The sequence below is a fragment of the Leuresthes tenuis genome, unplaced genomic scaffold (assembly GCF_036924035.1).
Source record: "Leuresthes tenuis unplaced genomic scaffold, fLeuTen1.0.hap1 SCAF_3, whole genome shotgun sequence".
In the NCBI taxonomy this organism is placed as follows: Eukaryota; Metazoa; Chordata; class Actinopteri; order Atheriniformes; family Atherinopsidae; genus Leuresthes; species Leuresthes tenuis.
This window is the reverse complement of record NW_027325357.1, coordinates 35791704-35814821: the sequence shown is the minus strand read 5'-3', so window position 1 is coordinate 35814821 and position 23118 is coordinate 35791704. Positions and strand designations below refer to the sequence as shown.

General features: G+C 40.7%; 1 protein-coding gene across 3 annotated transcripts in view; it reads right to left on the bottom strand.

The window, feature by feature from the left end:
- Positions 1-23118, bottom strand: part of LOC140303953 (calcium-dependent secretion activator 1-like) — a 654602-nt gene that overhangs the window by 302180 nt on the left and 329304 nt on the right. For all 3 annotated transcript variants that reach the window (XR_011915222.1, XM_072382948.1, XM_072382947.1), the window contains exons 14-16: positions 820-921; positions 665-728; positions 359-482 (exon numbers count right to left, since the gene is read on the bottom strand). Coding sequence is in view for 2 of the 3 variants with exons in the window: in XM_072382948.1 (XP_072239049.1) it covers positions 359-482; positions 665-728; positions 820-921 (290 nt within the window). In the remaining variant the exon portion in view is untranslated. The remainder of the gene's footprint in view (positions 1-358; positions 483-664; positions 729-819; positions 922-23118) is intronic.

Sequence of the window (23118 nt, the reverse complement as noted above, 5' to 3'; positions counted from 1 at the left end):
ATATTGAGTATCATTATCCTGTCTAAAGAAACTAACATATACTGTAACTTTTTTTGCATTATCTCCTAGACTTCGTATAAATGTACTTACATTAAAAAATTTAAAACTGACTATTTTAAGTGGGGAAAATTGGAGAAGGTCGAATTAAAAAAATAATAATAGTGAATGCAATAATTAAAAAAATACTTTTATAGTTTCAAAGCATCATTTGTTTTTGCTTCATTTTGTGTAGATATTTATTTTTCAATCTATGATAATTAAAGGAAAAGAAAGGATTTTCTATTTTCATTATTTTTAACGGCATGCATTGTTTTAACTGTAGTTCTACGGAAGAATCACTGATACAGCTGTAACCTACCTTCCAGTTTTGCATACTCTGATAGGCGCTGATAGTTGACCAGAGCTGCTTGTTCCAGACACTTTCTTATCACAGCTTTGACTTCCTCTTGTAGGATTGGGGTGACAATATCCTTCATCAGAACCTTCCCAGTAAAACAAAGCAGGATGGTTACTGATGTTTTTTCTTTTGATTTGTTTGTTTTATGTTTTATTTTTTTGAGGAAAAAATGTAATCATGTAAGTACATTTAGTAGTTTTAGACTGCAAAAGAAAAATAGTATGCATGTTGTACAGGATGTTTTTCCAGTGTCACAACATAACTTACTCTTTCAAGCAAGGACAGCGTTGCTTTAAGTGCTCCCTCTGGTCGTCCAAATGGGAAGCAGTACCTAATAAAGCAAACAAAGGTTCATTTTCTCTTTAATGCAAGGCAGTCCGATTTTAAGGGATTTTAACACAGAGTTTGCACCTGGTTCCTACCTGAAGTGTGTAATCTGATTTTCTAACAGCACCCGTAGCCTCTCCTTGATTTCCTGAAAGCGCTCCTTCTCTTCTACAGTCACTGTACCAATACCGTCGGGCCTGAAAGATGGAAGCATTTCTTAGAAATAAAAGTATTTGTAGTCTATCTAGGCAGTGTTTCAGTGATGGGCAATGAATTGAGCACCAAATTATGCAGTGAAATTATTTTGATCATCGCTATAAATGTATACAACAATTTGTGAGGAACTTGTGTACAAATGTGTTAAAATTAAAACACAAATAACAAGCAATTTGAGGGTGTATGGAATTATTTTACACATGGAAACATTACAAACAGCACAAACATCAGTACTTCACATTTTTTCATATCAATTAATATTCAACAGATCCTTACCCTCAACCTCATATATGATAATTGTCATGTTTGAAAAGCTTGTTTTGACACACAAACTGGAGCAGTTTCTGTTCAGTGTCAGAAAAAAAACCTGTAAAAAGATACATTCTTGTAAATTAAGAATCTTCCTTGCACACCAGAGTAAGTCATGGAGTTCCTCAGGGTTGCACCAATTTTTTTCACTTGCTACATGCATTAGGTAACATTATTAGACTGCATGGCATACATTTCCATTGTGATGCTGACGAAACTCAGTTGTTCTTATCCATGAAACCAATAGGTTGGTCAGATTACAAGCATGTCTTAAAGACACAAAGACCTGGATGATTCAGAACTGCCTGCTTTCTAAATTCAGACAAAACTGAAGTCGTTCTCTTTGGACCTGAGCCCTTTAGGGAGAAATTGTCTAGCTATATAGTTAATGTAGATGGCATTTCCTTGGCTTCGAGTACTGCAGTAAGGAACATTGGAGTTATTTTTGACCAGAATTTATCATTTGACTAACATATGAAACAAATGTCAAGGGTCTACTGACCCTGAAACATCCCATAGTTAAGCTGCTATAGGCTTAGACTGCTGGGGGACCTCATCTGTCACACCTTTCCTCACTTTGCTCTCTTTTCCCCCCGTTTAATTTCTCAAATGATATTATGTACATGTGACATTATTGTGGTTATTAACTTGTGTTTCCCTGTTCCAACAGGTATCCTTTGAATGGTGTTATGGTGTTTTTCCCCCTCTTTTCCCTCTTTTCTGTCTTCTCAAACCCCAGCTGGTCGAGGCGGATGGCCACCCTTCCTGGTTCTGGTTCTGCCAGAGGTTTCTTCCTGTTAAAGGGAGTTGTTCCTTTCCACAGTCGCCACAGGCACACTCAGGACAGGAGATTGGACTGAAGACAAGTTTCGGTGCAATCTGTTGGTTTCCTTAGATAGGATATTGTTTTTTGAATTGGCTCTATATGAATTAATTGGATTATTTTGAAATTAATTACTTAGACTTCATTGGATTATGATTACAATGAATTGAATTCCAATTGGCTTGAATTGGACTATATTATTTAAGTGCCTTGAGATGACAGTTGTTGTAATTTGGCGCTATATAAATAAAACTGAATTCAACTGAATTGAATTCAATAGATGTATTATTATGCTGTTGGTAGTTGCACTAAAGTTGTTTTTGAGCATTCAAGAAAAAGAAACATTGAAAACAATATTAGCATGATTATAGATGGCATGAAGGAAGTCTTCATGACTCCGCCATCATAAAGATGTAATGTTACACTGCACTATAGCACAATTATCTGCATGTTGTCAAGGTAATCAATACCTCATGTTCTCTGTTTGGCAGAGTAAAATGTGTAATACCATTGTGACTTGGAAAGTTTGCCTCCATTTTCTTGAGGATGCATTTGTTTTATTGGCAAGACCAACATTAAATTTGAGTTTATTTTTAAATGGACTTGAAAATATATTTTTGAAAATTAGTTTTATTCCCTTCATTTTTAAATGATTTTGACGATTTTATTTAATTTTGCATGAAAATAATATAAATATTTTGAATATTGAATATTTTAAATATAACTTTTTTTGGGATTCTGATTCACTGATTTTTATTATAAAAAGTTTAATACTGAAACTAGAATTGTTTGTAATGTTCTAACTTAAGTAAAATATGTTCATAGAACTCACATAAATTGAAGTAACATGGACGTTTTTTGTGGAATTAAAAAAAAAAAGCAGTGAGAATAGCTTAAATAAAGAATTTCATTTATTTTATTTGACCAAAACTCTATAATTAAAAAGAAGTTAGTTCAATGTGATTAAACTTGCAGAGGTAAAATTAGTTTGTCCAACTTGTCCAACATCTACTCAACAGTAATTGAGTTGGAAATTCTTAAAAAGATCCATGCAAATTGTTGCCTCAATTTTTTTTTTAAGTTGAGCCATTGTATTCTTTTTTAGAGTATAAGTCTTTATGTTATAATCAAAGGGTGATAAGCTAGTCTGTATCCATAGCAAAAAGTCTTTCTCATTTCAAGATCATTTCAAGATCTTTTTCGCTGGATTTTTATATTGCTGTAAGAACATTTTCATAATAAATTAAGAAAACCACAAAGTATAGGTTCCTAAGAGTATTTGAAAAGTCTTCTGAAGTTGAGACAAAGACTCAGGGCTACTAAATGCTGCTCCAGCAAGAAGATAACTGTCAGAAAGCAAGATAGCTCCTTATTTGTTCTTTAAAAGGGTTGATGTATGGAATGCAATCAAGTCTGTTTGATTCCATAACCTGCCTTCAGCTCATAAGTAGCTGCTCAAATGACGCAACTGGTTTTTTACAATGATTTTGTTCAGCAGCCCTACAGTCAGAAAATATTCTCCACCATTAAATATATCAATCTTTTGTCTTCCTGTAGTACTGCTCTGCTGGAGTTAGGCGTACCGGCTCCGACAATCTTGTCAAATACTAAATAAAAGGAATTAGGCTTTCAATAACAAGAACGTGCTAGAGTGGGAAAAGAGAGACAAGGAGTTAAAGGGGAACATTAGGGAGACAAAGGACATACACAGAGAAGCTGTTTAACATTAGCCACCACAGGAAAATGTGGGACACCATAAAAAATATGGCAGGGCAGGCTGCTTACAACTAATGACGAGCTGGTTTCTGCTGCTGGGCTAAACACCTATTTCAGAAGGTCTACACGGCCTGAGGACAGGGTAGATACTACAGTAAGTCAGCTGGCTGAGGCCTTTCGACATCTTAATGTACGCACATCTACTGGCCCTGACAGAATCCCTCCATCCATTCTGAAGTCCTACAGTGAGGAGCTAGAAACCAATATTCCAGCAGTTGTTAGACACACACTGTCACGTCAGTCTGGAAAATGTCACACACAGTCCCTTTACCAAACAAAACATGCCCAAGGGAGTGCAATGATTATCTGTCACGGACCTCAGGACTCAGGACACAGATGCAGGGTCAGTTCAAAAGCAAGAGTGTTTATTCTTAACACAGCAGCAATAAGGCAGGTTGAGGATTTCCAAGCAGAGCAAAGCAAAGGCTGTAAAACTCCTGAGCGCTCTCCTCAGTAACTATGGCGGAGGACGAGTGCAGCTATGAAAGTTAACATGAACAAAAAAACCTCTCCGCTCTAGGAGGAAAACAGAAAAGCTATGAATGATAACACAACAAGGTCATGCTCTCCTATTGAGGGGGATTTAAACAAGGACGCTCTCTTAAAAAAACCGGGGCACTATGAAACGTTAACTTTAGCTCTGCAGGAGGATCGCTCACTGCAGGCTCGTGAAAACTATGGAACAAGAGGCGAGTCATGAAGCTCATGGGAAGAGACAACATGCTGGCACAAGACAAGGGAAACGCAGACTATTTGAATACATGAGGAGCCAAGGGGAACAGGTGGAAACACTTGGGAATCAGGGAAGACAATGAGACACTTGAAACGGGAGGAAGGGCAAGATACCTAGAATGAGAGGGAAGTTAATATTTCAAAATAAAACAATAAATGACGAAACACGACATGAATCAAAGCATAAGTCATGACATTATCGTCCTATAGCTCAAACCTCTGTGCTGATTAAGTCATTTGAAAAAAATCCTCACACCCTTGAGGTCTCCGTCATTTCAGGACAAACTACTGCAGGTGTGCGCACAAAATTGTGGATGCGGGTGCTACACTCATCTGCCTCATCTCTATGCATTTGGACATGAGTAAAATCACACGTAATTTGTGTCAGATTGCTGTTTATTGACTTTTCTTCTGCATTTTGAATTTTCCCCACTGGGGGATGAATAAAGTATTTTTCTATTCTATTCTAGTTTTTCTATTTAGTAGAGTCAAAGCAGACCTACTTCTCTCCAAAATGGACCAGTTGGATATTAATCCAAATCTGGTGGCACTGCTGACTGAGGGAGAGACACACCAGATATTTTCCATGACAGTGTGAGTGGAGTCCTGCAGTGGTGTGAAGAATGCTCTTATACTGAATCCCATCTAAAGAAAGGATGTCAACCTTGGGACCACATGACATAGACCAGCTCCTGTCATAATAGATAGTAAATCCATGAAGCAATCTGTGGCTTTCGGACATTTGGGAGTGTATGTAGACAGCGCCATCTCATGGCCACATTAAGTGTACTATATCCAGCGTCCAGCGTGCAACAATGTCCAGCAGAGGATCTCTTTTCTGCGGAGACTCATATATTTTTGAGTTAGTAGCAAGATCCTCCATAGAGTCTTCTGCAACACCATGCAAATTATCCCACAGTACAGAGGCCTAGTCTGGCTCTTAGCCTCTCTGTCCAGTTGAAGTTCAGGATATTGAAACAGTTGAGCATCTGCTCCAAGGTAGTGGGCCAACCTTTGGGAGACCCTCGTTAACAGTTGATCGACACACACCCTTAGACTGGCCAAAAAGGTCATTACAGAGCCCCCTCATGTCCTTCATGAGGTGTATCAGGAAGATGCTTCAGGTTTCCCTTCTGTTGTAATAATCCATTAATTCCACTGCTCAACCAGCAACATTGTTTATTTGCAAGCTCTGATGGTCTTTTTTAAGCACTTTTAAATGTGTTCGTATAGATTTTACATTGCTGCTGAATTTTTACGATTGAGGCCTCAAATTTATGATGTAATTTTTTTTTTCCAATGCAAATGCACAAAAAAAATGTAATTTCTTCTTATCTTATCTTAACGCCAAACTGTCCAAGGTAGATGGCCCTCCTTCCTGAATCCAGTTCTGTTGGAGGTTTCTTCTGCTTGCACAAAATCGGCGCTTGAATGGAGGAGAATTTCTGAAGCAAGCTGTTGGTTTACTTAGACAACTTTTTTTTTAAATTGGCATTTGTTTAACATCACCTCTCTTCTGGAGTGCCCCAAGGCTCAGTATTGGGACACATTCTCTTTGCAATATAAACCACCTTTGTGAGCTCAGTTATCCACTTACATTGCTTCTCATATCAACACTATGCTGATAGTATTCAGTTATTCTCATTACTCCCATCATATGCCCTTGTGGTTCTGCATAAGTCAAATCTACTAAGTCTTATCTAAATGGATGTAAGATCGCCAACTTCAACTTAACCTCTACAAGACCGAGCTGTAGGTCATTCCAACCAATCATTTCATCCAACACAATATGAATATAAAAATCTGCTCTGACTATGCTCTCCAACAAAGGTTCCAAAAAACCTGAGTCATGATTGATGACCATGTGCTTTACACGTTGCTTCTGTCACGATGCTTTGAGTTCGACAACATGAGAAAAAAAGAGGCTTTATCTAATTCAATGTAAAGAATCCAAATTCAAGTCAGTAATGCTGCATACAGAAAAACTGCAAGGGTGCACCCAGCTAACTAAACTCAATCATAAAGGGTTATGCTTCTTCTTCTGTTATTGTATTTTAGTAAGCATGTTTTTGTGTGTTCAATTCATTTGTTGGCAATGGTCCTTTAAGAGAAACAGGAAGTGGAGGCACATGGCAGTAAAACAGCTAGTCCAGCTGCCTGTTTCTATCTACAGACATCTGCCTACATCTCATGCCTTATGAAGCATTGTCAGTTTGTAATCTTATCATATGTTCTTTCGTTGAATTATGGTGAATTATTTATTGTTTTAAGAGTTGTTTCTGGATGTGAGGACAATATTATTTCTGTGAATGTTGGAACATAAAAAGGCAACTTAGCTAATTCACAAATTAATTTACGTTTATATGTTTATAAGACAGTAAACAGTATGAGTGAGAACACATTTAAACTCAACAGGTTACAACAGGCTTTGTTGATAGATTTAAACAATAAATAAGCAATTCTTATGTAAGCATGAAAGAGTTAAAAAGTTAAAGGAGTAATTAGATTTCTGATAAAAGTATGGTACAGTGCATTGCCAAGAATATATACTGTACAAGAAGTACATTTTATAAGCATGTTTCTTTGTTGTCTGTTCTCAGTTTCACCCTTTTTTAGTCAATAAACCTATGGACAAACTGATCACTGTCATCAGAGTTTTGATGAACGAAAGGTGTTTATCCTACTGCCAAGTTATATTCGGAACATATAACGAGGGCAGCACACTTCATCTCAACCACTGTGTACCTCTCAGAAACACGTTTGGTACTGTCACCTCCACATACAAGACAGTCTCAGTTGAGACTATTCTCATTTATGAGACTGTCATTAAAATACATTCAACAGTATCTAACATTTAATTATCTTATTATCTATGTATAGTGTATTATTGCCTCTTTTGGAGATCACCATGGACAAAAGCATCTATTAAATGACTATATATAATTATCAATCACTAATGGAAAATCTGGCATCTTACCAGAGAAAATTTTTATTTGAGCTACAATGAGAAGACACACCCAGAAGAGCAAATATAGTGAAATTCCGATTTATAACAATTAATGTAGAAATTTGGACTCAACAGCACCATTCTGGCCAGAAGATGCAATCACCAGTGGTTTATTCCAAAAAGGGGTTGGTACAGAATATTACAGAGAGTAACAGAGAATTCAAATTTAGATCTCCCTTATTTATCCCCAAAGGAATAATTAAAAGGCACAAAGGCATATTTTAGATAGGTAAAAATACTAAACAGACAGTGTTTAAAAAGTTTGGAAGTTTCCCATTAAACAAAGAGTTAAAATAATCATAATAAGCTATTATAAAGTGTTTTGTAGTGTGAAAAGTATAGTTGCAGTTTCATATAGTCTATGAGAGGGTAAGTAGTCTGGAGGTGGTGAATTGGTGGTGCATGGAGGTTTGACAGTTCTGGACTGCAGAGGGACAAAGGTGGTCTGTGCCCTGCAGCCTGCAGAGCAAAGTTAGGATCCAAAAAGAACACGTTTTGGGTCCAATATAATCTTGTCAGCATTTTTTAACAGTCTGTTAGTCACACAGTGCAGATAAAGCCCGAACAGGGTGTCCAATCATTTTTGAGCAAGTCTTTATTACATTGATCAGTCTAGAACTATTCTGCATGCTGATTGAGTGAAACCTATACATCACAGAAACTGTAATACACTCAATAAAAGAGTGATAAAAAGTCACGGCGAGGCTGTGCAGCTGCATGGTGTTGAATTCTGAGGAGAAATCTGCAAATAGGAGTCTGGCCATAGAGTTAGGGGTTGGGGGCCTATCCAAGCTGACATTGGGTGAGAGGCAAGATACTACATCTTGCCTCCATCACAGGGCCACATAGACACAAATGAGACACACAACGAACCACATTCACACTCACTCCTAGGGACAATTTAGCGTCACCAATTAACCTCCCATGCATGATTTAGGGTGGTGGGAAGAAGCCGGAGTACTCAGAGAGGACCCACGCATACACAGGGAGAACATGCAAACACAGAAAGGCCCCAGCCTGGATTCGAAGCGGTGGTGCTAAACACCACACAACCATGCAGCCCACACTAGCAACAGTATTTACAAAAAGAGTAAAACAATATTTAAAAACAAACAACAGAAAAACATATAAAACTACTCCTCTCACTTCTACTTCTGTCGGGATGAGAACACAAATACTTGGTGCAGATATGTCAAAAAAGCTCCTAGGTATGGACTGGACAACCCTGCTAGGTGTGAGTGTCAACTAAGAAAGTCCAGCACCAAATATGTTGTTGTAGAAAAGACTTGAGTACTATCCTTTCAATCAACAAGAAATTCTTGACTCCAACCTTGCAGTTGCACAATGAGCAACTGCAAGTCGCTGAGAAGTTGTGGGGGACAGGGAGGTGATCTTTCCCAATTGGGTTTGAGATAACTGATATGATAGGTGAGATTAACTCTTACTCTTATGAACTTTAGTCAGACATCAAGACAGTTAATCAGTTTGGAAATATGGAACGATACCAACAAAATAGGGTATTAATTTACAAGACTCAGTCCACAGGAGAAGGTCACAAACCCAAAGCCACAGCCTGTAGCCTGGCTGATATTAAGGAGCCATATATCTATGCTGGTCGATCAGTAATTTTTATTAGGCCACACTTCTTTGGTTTAATGTGCAGTGGCATTGACAACTGAGGGCCAGAGCAAAGGGCATGTTGACCTTATGTATTAACATTGGAAACAACGGGCTTTGAAAGCCATAAGACTGCTGAAAGACTGGGTGACCTATGGACTGTGAGACACCACAACCTTGTGTCCAAACTCTGGTTGAGCCTCTCCTTTGCCCGTTGGACTGTGAATGGTACCCTAATGATAGGCTGCGGCCCAGAGTAGGGAACAAATCTATCCGCAGTGGTGAGTATGGGTCATGTTATCCTCAGACGGTGGCAAACCCATAACAAATTCATGGTAGATGTGTGCCCAAGCACAAAAGGAAGCAGGAAGTTGTGGAGGGAGGCTGGGATTGGGCCAACAGAAGAACACACATTCACCCAGTCACGTGCTTATAATACAGTTGCTGTGTCATCCTGTGGTTTCAAACCATCCGTATGCACAGTTATGTTATATGTACTTGCTGCTGGTGTTGTTGCTGCTTGTGTTTTTTTTTTCTTCTCTCTGTTCGTCTATTTGCAGGTGCTCCTGCCTGGTTTCCCCACAGACGCCATTGGATGTTTTTTTTTGTTTGTTTGTTTGTTTGGTTTCCACAGATATAGCAGCTAGCCTAGACTGGCTGGCATGGTGTTTTTAGATATCCTGTCCACCACCAGTTCCTTGGTCTCTGTGGTGTTCAGGAGAAGACAGTTCGGTTCTCTACTCCAGTCAGCGAAGGCCTCCACAAGGTCCCTGCACACCCCTCTCCTGTCCACCACGCATACATCCCACAAGAGCTGCATCATCAGAATACGTCTGTATGTGGCAAGACTCTGAGTAGGTACCTAAAGTCCGATGTGTAGAGTGTGAAAAGAAAAGGATCTAAAACAGTCCCCTGTGGACCACCAGAACTTCATTCCAATGTCCCAGAAACATATCTCCCCACCCTGACGTACTGGCAATCAAATAGTCCATAATCCAGGACATCAGAGTGGGGCCACCCCCATACCTAGAAGCTTGTCTCTCAATATGGGAGGCCGTATGGTGTTAAATGCGCTGGAGAAGTTGAAGAACATAATACATATAAACCAGGCACATCCAGAAAGGCACATGCCTGGTTCAGCATGTAAAGAATAGTCACCCCTACGTGTTACTGATAGGCAAACTGAAGGGGGTTAAGATCCTCAACAACCTGCAGTCTCATGTGATGGACAAAGAGCTCCATGGTCTTCATTATGTGAGATGTCAAAGCCACTAGTCATTCAGCTCCAGCGGTCGCCCCAATTTTGGCACCAATATGAAGCAGGAAGTCTTCCACAGCAACGGGACTTTTTTCATCTGAAGGGCCCACATTGAAGAGCCTTTGCAGAGGGACTGCCAGTTTCCCTGCACAGTCATTAAGAGGTCTTGGATTCTATTTGGGCCAGCAGCCTTCCCTCACTGAAGTCTCCTGAGCTCAGCTCCCACCTCTTCTGTTGTTAGAGACAGGGGTGCTGCTCAGGTTGTAGTGGCAGGATGGCAGCAGAGGGGTGGAGATGTAGTTGAACAGCGGAAACAGAGGGTAGGTGGCAGCCACAGAAGTGGAGTTGCAGCTAAGCATAGCGGGCTTGATGGAGGGAGCAGCCGCAGTGGATAAGGTGCAGCTAGGAAAAAGAGGCTAGGTGGAGGGACCAGCAGGAGAGGTGTAGGGAGCAGCAGAGGTGGAAAAAGCCACACGGTCAAACCTGTTGTAATATTGGTTGAAGGTGTTGGCTCTGACCACATCACCTTCCACAGACTGAGAATTCTTCAGTTTGTAGCCAGTGATGGTCCTCATCCTCCTACACACCTCCCTGGTGTTATTGTTCTCCAGCTGTCTTTCCACCTTTCTCTTGTACTCTGCATTAGCTCGACTCAGAATCTTTTCAAGTTCCCATTGTACATTCCATCGCTTTACTTTATCCTTGTCTTGGAACAACCTCTTCTTCTGGTTCCACCGAGGGCAGCACTGACAAGAGCGTGTGACGTCATCCATGACGCCATTGCCAGGATAAAGACCCAGCATCCTGAGGCATTCATTGCAATCACAGGGGATTTCAACCACATCTCTCTATCCTCCTGCCTGACTAGCTTTGTACAGTATGTGGACTGTCCAACACATGGAGAAAATACATTAGATCTGACACTAATGTGAAGGAGGCTTACAGGGCAGTGTCTCTTTCACCACTGGGTAGATCTGATCACAGCAAAAAAACTCTGTCTGTGGAAGGTGACATGGACAGAGCCAATACTTTTAACCAATATTACAACAGCTTTGATAGTATGGGTTTTTCCACTGCTTCCACTTCCACCTCAATGGCAACTCGCATCGTCAAGCCTCCTCCTCCACCTGACTGCACTTCCCCCTCTGCAGCAACTCTCACCAACAGGCTTCTTCTGTCCAGCTGTACCTCCACCTCTTCGGTAGCTTCTACCACCAGGTCTGTCTCCTGAGTCAAGCTACACCTCCACCTTTGCGGCAGCTTCCACCACTGGACCTCCTGAGCCCAGCTGCACCTCCACCTCTGCAGCAACTCCCACCACTTACCCTCCTCTGTCCAGCTGCACCCCCACCGCCATCTCTAAAATTGATAGTAACATCACTCCTGTCATCATCCCTCTGCTACAACCTCTTTCTCTAGCTATAGAGGAGGTTGGAGTTGAGCTCAGAAGACTTCAGCCAGGGAGGACTGCAGGCCCAGATGAAGTCTGTCCAAGGCTTCTGAGGGACTGTGCTGGTCAACTAGCAGTCCCTATTCAAAAGCTTTTTAATATGAGCCTTCAGATGGAAAAAGTCCCGGTGCTGTGGAAAACATTTTTGTTTTCAAATTAGGGCAACCGGTGGAACTGAATGACTACAGACCGGTAGCTTTGACATCTCATATCATGAAGACCTTGGAGAGACTCCTTGTTCATCGCATGAGATTGCAGGTTGCTGAGGATCTTGACCCCTTACAATTTGCCTACCAGAAACACATAGGAGTGGAAGACACGATTCTGTACATGCTGCATCGGGCATATGCTTATCTGGATGTGCCTGGTTCATATGTGAGAATCATGTTCTTTGACTTTGAGAACAAAACTGCCCCTTTAGCAGTAGGGTCAAATTAGTTTATTGCCTCAAGGGCCTCATGCTCTACCATAATTTCAAAGTCGGGTAGATGCATCCTGACATAATTTCAAATTTGAAAGAATCGAAAAAAAGCCAGATTTAGGAATGTCATATTTAGATACAAATTGTGGGTATGAAGCAAAAATACTGTTAATGTACAAATCACCTATGTTGCAAATGCCTTTCCGCATCCAGAGGAAAACACTATCAGACATACCTGGAAAAATAATGGTTTTCACATACTGGGGTATCTAAGTAGGTTTTTAGAGCCTCAATGTAATGTTTTAGCTGCTTCCAGGTTCTTATGGTGTTGCCAATTACAAAGATGTTATTAAAGCATGCCTTTTTAACAGCAGTGGGACTGTTAAGAAGAGCGAACAATTACGTTTTTTTGCAAAGCATTCTGTACTGTTTCACTCAGTGTGACTAGTGTTGTGCACTGAGATTCACAGCCAGCTAAACTCTTTCTGACAATTCATCCAAGGAACAAGCTGGAGTTGTGACTGGATCGCTTTATTGCCATTGTGAAAATTAAATAAATACAAAAAGATAAATTACCACAAGGTAAATAATACACGTTTACATGTAGCCTGTAAATATAAATGTACACAGTTCCGACACACATTCGTTCCATACACAACCATGCAGGGCAGGAGTCTACCTCAGAAGCAGGACCTTTCTTCCACCATGCGAGAATGGATAAGTGCGCAGCCCAATGATAAAACTCAAAATTCATCAAAGCAAAACTTCCTATATCCTTTGGTTTTGATAGGTGTTTTTTAGAGACTTTTTTTATAACTCCAGATGAAAGGTATTATAATTGAGTCTGATTGCTTGAAATATGACTTGCGTAATAAAACATGGAATGGATTGAAAAAGATGGAGAAAGCGGGGTAATATCATCTTGATTGCATTCATCTTCCCACTCATGGATATTGGGAGGGTTTTCCAAAACTCTATATTTTTTAGCTTGCTCAATTTTGCTTTGTCAGTTCACTTGGAGGAGATCATTTGGGTTATTGGTGACAGTCACTCCTAAATATGTAAAAGCTTTGTAGGATTTTTTAAACGGAATGGATTGCAAATATGCCTTGTTAAATGCTGCGGAAACTCGCATAAGTTCGCTTTTCTTCCAGTTAATAGAAAATCCTGAGAGACTGCCAAACTTCTCAATGAGAGTCAGGAGACTAGGTATTGATACTTGTGGAAATGTACAAGACAATATCGTCCGTATATAGCGAAAGATAATTTTAAGACCAAACATGTTGATGGGAGAGATTAAAGGGCTCTGTCTGATACTAGCAGCAAGTGGTTCGATGATAATCGTGAATTAAAAGGAGGAGAGGGGGCAACCATGACGAGTCCTACATTGAACTGCAAATAGAGGGGAGATATTTTGATTAGTGATAACTGATGCAGTCGGACGTGAAAAAATGTTTCAATCCATTTCATGAAGAAGGGTCCAAATCCAAATTTTTTGAGCACAGACATCACGTAGGGCCACTCTACTTGATCAAATCCAGTTAAATGGAACTGTCTCTTCTGAATGCTTGGCACGTAAGATGTTCAAGAGGCGGCGTAGATTGAAAAACATTTCTACCAGGCATAAAGCGGGTTTGATCTGGATGTATAATTGATTCTCTAAGTCTATTGGCCAGAATTTTTCCCAGAATTTTGGTTTTGATGGATAATAATGAAATCAGGCGATATGATGACACCATCTGGGGGTCACAGCCTGGCTTTGGGATTACCAAATAATTGATTTGTATAAGGTAGGCGGCAGAGCCGAGGTTAGCATCGTATGGCTGAACATGCGTAAGAGTAGAGCTTACGACTGAGAGCCAAATTTTTTAAAAAATTCTATGTTAAAACCATCTGGACCCGGCGTCTTATTATTGGGGAGGGAAGAGATAACCTGCATGATCTCATCCAGATTGATCTTGAGTCTTTATCTAGCATATCAGCCTAGTCCAATGATAATTTGGGTAAATCCAGATTCTCAAAATTCTTATTGGTGCTTAAATATAGTTCTATTTTACCAGAAAGTTAGGCACGGAATTCTTCATCTTTTAACAGTGTATTATTAAAACGCCAGATATGTTCTCCTTTTTTGTGGTTCAAGTTAAGACTTAAGGAGACAGGAGCATGATCTGATATTAGTATATTGTGGTACGTGCAGTCAACTACTGACTGTAGCAACTTAGAATCCATCAAAAAAAATAAAAAATCAATCCTGGAGTAGGATTTATGTACTGTGGAAAAATAAGAAAAACCTTTGTGGTGGGGTGGAGAGGCCTCCACACATCTACCAAATTATAAGACTGCATAAGATTGTTCAGCTTGCCACCGTTTCTAAATGTACTAGTCGATCAAGAACAAAATCTGAAACGTAGTTAAAATCACTGCCCATGATTACATTTGAATCCACCAAATTTGGCAAAGCATTATAAAGTTTCTGGAAAAAAAAGCGGGTGATCAAAATTGGGCCTGTATACATTTACTAATATTAACAGCATGGAGTTCAGAGTCCCACTAACTATCACATACCTGCCCCTCTCATCTGAAATAGTTTGGGAGTGGATAAATGGTATATCTTTTATAATTGCATCGCCCCTTGATTTTGTACTGAAGTTTGACTGATAGACCTGAGAAGCCCACGAGGGAAGTATTTCTGCTGTTGTTTTTTTAATGTGTGTCGCCTGGAGAAAATATGTCAGATTTAAGTGCCCGTAAATGTACATACACTTTCCCTCTGTTCAGTGGGCTATTCATCCCTCTTACATTCCAACTAGTTATCTTAACTTTACCATTGTTGTGTATATGTAAATCAGCTAACATTGAAAATATCTATCGTATATATAAAAAGAAAACATGTGTTCGGCAAGGCATCTAAACTGACAGATGTGCTGAAAAAAAACAGCAAGTGGCCCAGACTAGCGATATAACTATCCATCTCTCTCCAAACAGGGGAGATGAGACAGCCTGCTTCACAAACAAACATTGAAAAGAAAAAAATACTTAGTCCTCAGACAAACTAAACATGAACATACCTTATGAACTGGCAGTCTTTGTTAAACAACGATAGCTTATATCATCCTTCAGTGTGGCAGCTTTTATCACTTAACGTGTCTGGGATACTAGTTCGTTCCCCGGCTTGCAGCAGCGCTGGTGGTTGCGTCCCATCCCTCAGCTTCACGGCTCGGGTACTTCTCGGCTTCAGCCAGGGTGATAAACGTGCCACTGTTGTTGTTGACCGTGACCATGAACTGCGCTGGGTGTTTACACCGGATCGTCTTGGTCCTGCACTGCTCCCTGGTGGCTTGAAAAGCCTGACGTTTCTTCATCGTGTCCAAAGTGAAATCTAGAAAGATGTACACGGGGCACCTATCGTATTGTAGGGGAGCTCTCTCTCTTGCGAGCCGTACCACAAGCTCTTTCACCTGGTAGTAGTGTATCCTCCTTTGCCGTCTGTAGCTGGAGCCAAGCTCCGGGGGGCCTGATCCACTTCTACTGGGAGGCTGAAATGCTCCTCTCCAAGCAGTTTAGGAAACAGCTCAGATACAAACTGTAGGCCGGCCATTATCCGTTTTCTTCTTAATCACGACAATAGAAAATATTCTGTCTGCTGGAGCAGGCCTCAAGGTTGTCGAGCTTAGCTTGTTGCTGCTTGTACTGGGAAGCCAATGAATCGTATCGCTTCTCCAGCCCCTCTAGTCGTCCCTCGTGTAACTCGCTTGCTGACTTCAGCTCGGGCCCCTTTAAAGTCAGAGACAACTCCATTGAGCTCAGTGAACCTCATGTCGACCCTGCTTTCCAGCGTGTTTATGGCTGTCAGGATGTCTTCAATGGTAGTAGGAGCTGGGGAGCTAGCTACATTAGCGTTAGCTTCACACGTCTGTTGGCATGGTACAGTGGTCACCAAAGTCGTCCTCCCTGGGATATTTGTCTTGCTTCTTTACTTTACCACTTTTTTTACGATGATTAAATGTTTATGATAATTATGTGTGAGGCAAATGATGAATTCGGGATGGAGCTCCCCTTACACTCGTCTACTCCACATCGTAACCAAACCGCGCAGCCAATTTTAATACGTTTTGATACCAAATTAGTTTCTCCGTCATCCATTTTGAGCAAACAAAAAAAAAAAAAAGTAAAATCCAATGTATTACTGTCACCCAGACCCTTAGGATTTGTTTTGCGGGCAAAACTTCCCTGTTATAGCTTTGCTCTGACCATCCAATCAGAGGATGGAAAACTTCTGACATCATGTGGGCCAGCTAGCTGGCCCAGTAAGGGGAATTTGAAATCTGATTGGTTAAAAAAACAGTTCCATTGCTATATAGTTTAATTAAGGTAGGCCAGCACTACGATTCTGAAGGCCCTGGGAAGATTAGATTAACCCTGGCAACACAAAGTGACTGAAATCCGATTGGACTAAACATCAATAATCCACAGACATGTACGGGAAGCAGCACAGCCAAGAGAAACGTTACAAAAAAAGAGATAATAGACTATTTGAAGTAAATCAATACAATTTAATTGAACACATGTTATAATTTAGGTCGTAGATATAAATTGATTCTAATAATGTTTAGGCCAGCAGAGAACGCCTAGCTGACCCACCACTGATATGTACAGGGTAACTCTTTATGACACCCCGTGAGGAGATGATACAGTCCACAACCTGATACAGGAAAGAAACTATTTGAAAATCTACACTATATACATACCATCCAAACCAAGGTCCTGCAAGACGCTAAGGACAAACCTGTCACAGCTCATGTTTTGTTAAATTTTGTTTTCAGGTTATTTGTTATGTTTTCAGGTTTTTGTTATGTTTTTAGATTCAGTTCTTGTCATGTTTCTCCCCTGCCATCAGCTTCACTCACATCACCTGTTTCATGGTCATTAGCTGCACGTCTAATCACTCCCTCCACAGCATTTAGTCTCCTGGTTTCCTTTCACTCATCGCAGATTCCTCACCAACCCTTCATGTCTTGTTCACAGAAGCTAAGTCTGGTTTCCAGCCTAATAGTCTTGTTTCAAAGTTATTTATTCATAGTCTGGTCTCGTTTTCATAGTCTTGTTTATCGTTAATTCACAGTTTAGGTATTTTTGAATCTGGCTCTGCTGTGCTTTATGTTTTTGCCTTGCTCCCTGTTTTGTAGTGATGGGACGAACGACACTGCTGCGTCAGCTCTGTGTCGAGAACCCAAGAGTGAAACCCCGTATTGGTGCGTGTATCACTTTAAGAAAAAAATCACGTGACCGATACAGGAACGGTATCGCTCGAATATGACGGCGCCAAATTGTGTTTATAAGGAAGCAAACTGTGTCAACATGTTGTGGGTTTGTTGGATGGAGTTTTGTTGTTGGAGTTGGAGTTTGGATTTTTGCTTGATCGCACCTTGTTACACTTCATGGATCGTTCCAAGAAATTTTCCCCTGTCTGGAATAATTTTGATCTTGTGACACCTAATAAGGTAAGCTTTTTCTCTTTGACATTGTTTACTGTTATTTTCTTAATCAATATATATTTGTAGTCTTTTCTGGTCAGAGGTTTGAATGTTAAATAATGATAAATTAACTTTTTATAGTATTATAGGTGAAGTGTCGGCTCTGCTCCACAGAGCTGTCTTACATCAACAAGAGCACCTCATCAATGCTGAGGCATTATAGAGCTCGGCATGGCAACGATTAATTGGCAGATACTCGTGTGAGTAACCCAGGTATGTTAAAATTCTTATTACACATTCTTATTATACATTCTTAAAGTTTATTACACACAAAATATTTTGTGTGACTGTCATATAGTTTGTAAAAACAAAACAGTCCTTTAATAAGCTTTTAACAAAATTTTTCGTTTTGGCTTGCAGTTCCTGACAAGGAAGCATTGGATGTGGCTGTGGTCAACATGATCATTAAGGACTGTCAGCCACTCAGTCTTGTTGAAAATGAGGGCTTCAGGGAGCTAATGAAGCTTGTTGCACCCTCATATGTTCTACCAAGCAGGAAGGTATGCTTAAGAAATGTATGATTAAATTAACTATTGAGTGATATACAATTCATGATCATGATATACATTTGTGATATTTGTATTACAGTATTTTTATGGTTATTTGTAGGCCATCAAGGACTTGGTGAGCAAGAAATATGAGGAGGAAAAGGAGAAAACAAAAAAGGACCTCCAGAGCGCCGTTGCTGTTAGTTTGACAGCTGATATGTGGACGTCCATCAACATGGAGGCATATCTGGCTGTTACTTGCCATTATGTGGACAAAGACAGCCATGAACTCTGTTCATCAGTCTTGGGAGTGCAGTATTTTCCTCAAAAACACACTGCAGAAAACATGGCCACTGTTAAAAGGACCCTCATGGAGGAGTGGGGCATTGCAGACAAGGTCAGGTGTCTTGTCACTGATGCAGCACCAAACATGATTTCATGTGCTGGAATGCTGCAAATACGGCAAACCATTTGTATTGCCCATTCCATGAATTTAATTGTGAGAAAGGCATGTGATCAAATCCCAACATTGACAGAAATTCGCAGCAAAACACGACACATTGTGACATATTTTCGATCAAGCACCACGGCGAAAGAGAAGCTCAGTGAAATGCAGCAATAGCTTGGAATACCATTCCATAAATTAATAAATGAAGTGCCGACACGATGGAACAGCACCTACCAAATGCTTGAAAGAATGACTGAGCAGAAGGAGGCAGTCTGGGTGTCACTGGCCTCTTTAAAACCTGATATTACTCCACTGACTCCTGAAGAATTTAAAGTGATTGAAGAGATGCTCAGGTTCCTTTTTACCTGGCCACAAAAGAACTCTCTGAGGAAAAAAGAGTCTCGGGGTCAAAGGTCATTCCATTGATGAGAATAATCCACATTGACCTCCAGCATCAAGCAACAACAGTTACAAAAACAGCTGCTCAACAGCTGGCTGAAAATTTGAGAAAGCGGCTACTTGAAGTGATCTGCAACATGGAATCGCTCAGTGTGATGACACTGGCAAAGCTGTTGGATCCAAGGTTTAAAACAGTTGCCTTTGTTAGTCCACAAAAAGCAGGTGACGCTGTAAAAAGACTGAAGTTGGAGTGTGCTACTGAAATGAGGATCCATGAGTCTGACCCAGCAGGAGAAGAGCCGAGCTCTTCACATGCATCAGAACCCAGTTCAGGTATGAAAACACGTTTCTTTGTGCTTTTTTGCATATTTCCGTGGCATTTTGTCATGAGGTAATAACCCAAAGACTTTTTTCTAAAATATTTTTTAGGGCACAATCTCTGGAAACCTCTTGATATGGAGGTTGAGGAGAGCGAGAGGACCTCTAATAGCACCGCTGACTCTATCATTGAAGTGCAACGCTACCTGGCTGAAAAAAACATACCGAGAACAGAAGACCCATTACAATACTGGAAGAAGAACCAGAAAATATATCAAATATATCCAAACCTTCATCAACTTGCACTGAAAATGTTGTGTTCACCCTCTTCATCTGTACCCTGTGAAAGAGTTTTTTCCAAGGCAGGGGAACTGGTGTGTAAGAGGAGAAATCGCCATGGAGCAAACACCCTACAAAAACGGTTGTTCCTCAATAAAAATGCATAAATGAATCTATATGTAATTTGTTTTATTTTTTATGCTTTAACACTTACGTTAACAAACTTCCACACATAAGATAAAAAGTTGAACTCTGAATTTTAATACAAATTTGCTATATTTTACAAACCAACTCAGTTTAGCATTTACATCAACAAGGTTTGAAGCCTATTTTGAACTCTTCTCATGGACAACTTGACTCACAAATTGAGCGAATGAAGTTATACAATAATGAGATTATATCTTAAATAAAGGACGTGATTAAATGTTTCGCAGGCTCATGTTGGATTTGCAGCATTTTACCTGGTCCATCTTCTCATTTCATTTACCTGCAATGATTTCAGAACACCTGAAGGGGTCACTATTGAGTGACCAACACAGTTTCAATACAGTGCCGACACAGTTTGTGTAGTGTGTCAATACACTCCAGGAGGTAGCATCATCCCATCACTACTGTTTTGTGTTTGTTTTTTTGGAATAAACCTTTTGAATTCAAAGAACTGCATCTGGGTCATACCTCCTCCACCGATCCTGACAAAACCCATTATCAGAAAAAGCTACACAGATTAGCCTGAAAATAGTTTTCCATGGAGGCAGTATAACATGGTGTCCCATGTCAAGAGGTGGCTCACTCAGAACATGTAATGCCCTGAGTGAGCAGAAAAGGTGTGGGCCCACAGCCACAGTTTGGTGCGAGAATAATCGCTCTCAACTCTGGGACATTAATGTGTTTTGTCACCCAGTGACCTATCCATTACCCACTGATGCCAGTGCCTGCATGGACAGTTACCCAGTCTATAAGGGATGCATCTGTAAAAACAGTTGGAAAAGACCATTTATCATATAGCATGCCCCCTTCTTCAGGTTGGTTGGATTCGTCCACCAAAGCAGGGCTCTCGGAAGTCCCCAGGAAACCAGCATTTTGGTCCGGTATGTCATGCATCACCACATACTGGTGATGCATGTGGCCGAAACTCAGTAGGTACCTCTAAACAGGTCTGTGCAGGTGAGAAAGACAAACTTTATGCAGCATGGCAGCAATGAGACCCATGAGATGAAGGCAAAGCCTCCAGCCAAAAAAAAAGAGGTTGACTGAAAATGGGCGATACAGGTTGTAACGACGGTTGCTGTACTTGAGTCCAGGACCATACCCAGAAATGTTATCTTTATGCATGGCTTGAACTTGCCTTTTCGGAGGTTCAGGTGAAGACCAAGGCCCTGAATGTGCTCCAAAAGCAAAGATACTGATGGTGGCACTGCTTGCAGTCAGTGCAGACCAGCCAGTTATAGAGGTAATTCAGGATCTTGAGCCCTCATGGTGGCCAAGAACTTCATGTAGAAGGTGAATAACCAGGGAGCCAAAGATGTGCCAAAAAGCTGAACCCAGACCTTGAATACTCTGCCCTTGAAACTGAACCTAAGAAAACAGCAATGCCCCCGCCAGGTTGGGATCTAGAAATATGCATCCTTGAGGTTGATTGCTGTGAACTAGTCTCCTACAGTGATGGCTAATCTCACTCTGGGAACTATCAACATTTTGCATCTCAAAGGGCGAGGTACTTGATGAGAACCCAGATATCCAAAATGGGGTGAGGTCCCCCATCCCGCTTGGGAAACAGGAAATAACAGGAGAAAAAGCCAGCTATGTGATCCCCAATCTCAACCTGCTTTATGGCCTTTCTCCTGAAGGGTGGACAGGTTTGTGTGCAATGTCTGCATATGCTGGGGGTCCTTTATAGAGGTGAAAGTAGCCAAGCTAGTCACTGGTGGTCTCTGGAAAAAATGTGCATGGTAACCATGGGTCATAGTGAAAACAATCTATAGCTCTACCTTTAAAGCCAACCTAGATGCCCTGTAGGTTGCAGTCAAGGTGGCTAAAGGTCTGTCTGCAGCATCTGCCTTCACCTTTATAATCCCTGAAAGACATGAAGAAGCTAACTGAAGCTTATGCACAGTGCTGGAATCCCAAGAGTCTTCTTGCACCTGCTGGGACAGGTGACAAAGGTAAAGGGACCTAGGGGGGCAACATCCAGAGCTCTGGCTGCTCTGATCATCACTTTATCAAACCAAGTGGCTGAACCTCCTCTTGAAGCGTTATCTGCCACTTGCTGCTCACAGACAGCTCATAGTCCTCAGATGAGAAGACAGCTTCTCTGTCTGCATCTTCATCTGCATCATTTTCCTCCTCCCCTCCTTCTTTCAACCCTGAGGTATAGGGAAGAAGAGGGCCAACATGAGGCTGAGATTCCATGGGTCTTGGACTGAAAGATAGTAAGGCACTGAACACTCCCATTTTTCCATCGTAGTTACCATTATCTTCTTCTCTTTACCCTTGGGTGCTTGAAAAGGAAGAAAACCAGCATTTATATGCAAAAGAAATGACAACAGGTTCTCTGGTATGTGCAGGCCTGAAAAAAATAGTCCATGCATGACTGTGGAGTCTTCTTGGATAAAATGGCAAACTGACTCAGACACAGCACACACTTATCCTGCCCATCTTCCAGAGGCATGGAGATTCCCCAGCCCACAAATTATTATGTTATTATATAGTTATTATGTAACTATATCTTACTCACGCCATGTACTGTCTGTCACTGCCTGAAGATGTGCCAAGGTAGGCTTCTCTGGTAATGGAAATAACAGAAGATTTGTGCATGTAAAACAGACATAGAAGCATCAGTGTGTTTGTGTCTACGTTTGCACAAAAGTTATTATATTGAACGTTTTCTTTTGTTGCTTCTACAACTGCTCAGAAGGACTGAGTTACTTATACATGTAGCGAACTCAAATGTGGAATTTAATACAAACGTAAGACTTTAAATGACTCCAACATTCTTTTGTGGGGATGGTCAGTGTGGAAATACTAGATAGGGGATTTCTACATCAAAGAAGAGAAATTTACACCAATCTTTGGTCTATGAAAGCATTTTGGGGGAGTTTCTCAACCCCTCTTTCCACAGACTTGTGCCATAAATTTAGGTGAATGCATTAATTACTTAGTGCTAACTAAGCTGAACAAACAACAGACCCTCTCAGGAGAGTATTGGAGAAAACCAGAACAGGACACTTCTGACCCTATCTGGGTCAAAGTAGACAATCGTGATAGTTTGCCCTGACTCTGACTCAAGCCAGAGACAGTCAGCTGCATGGATCTCTCAACA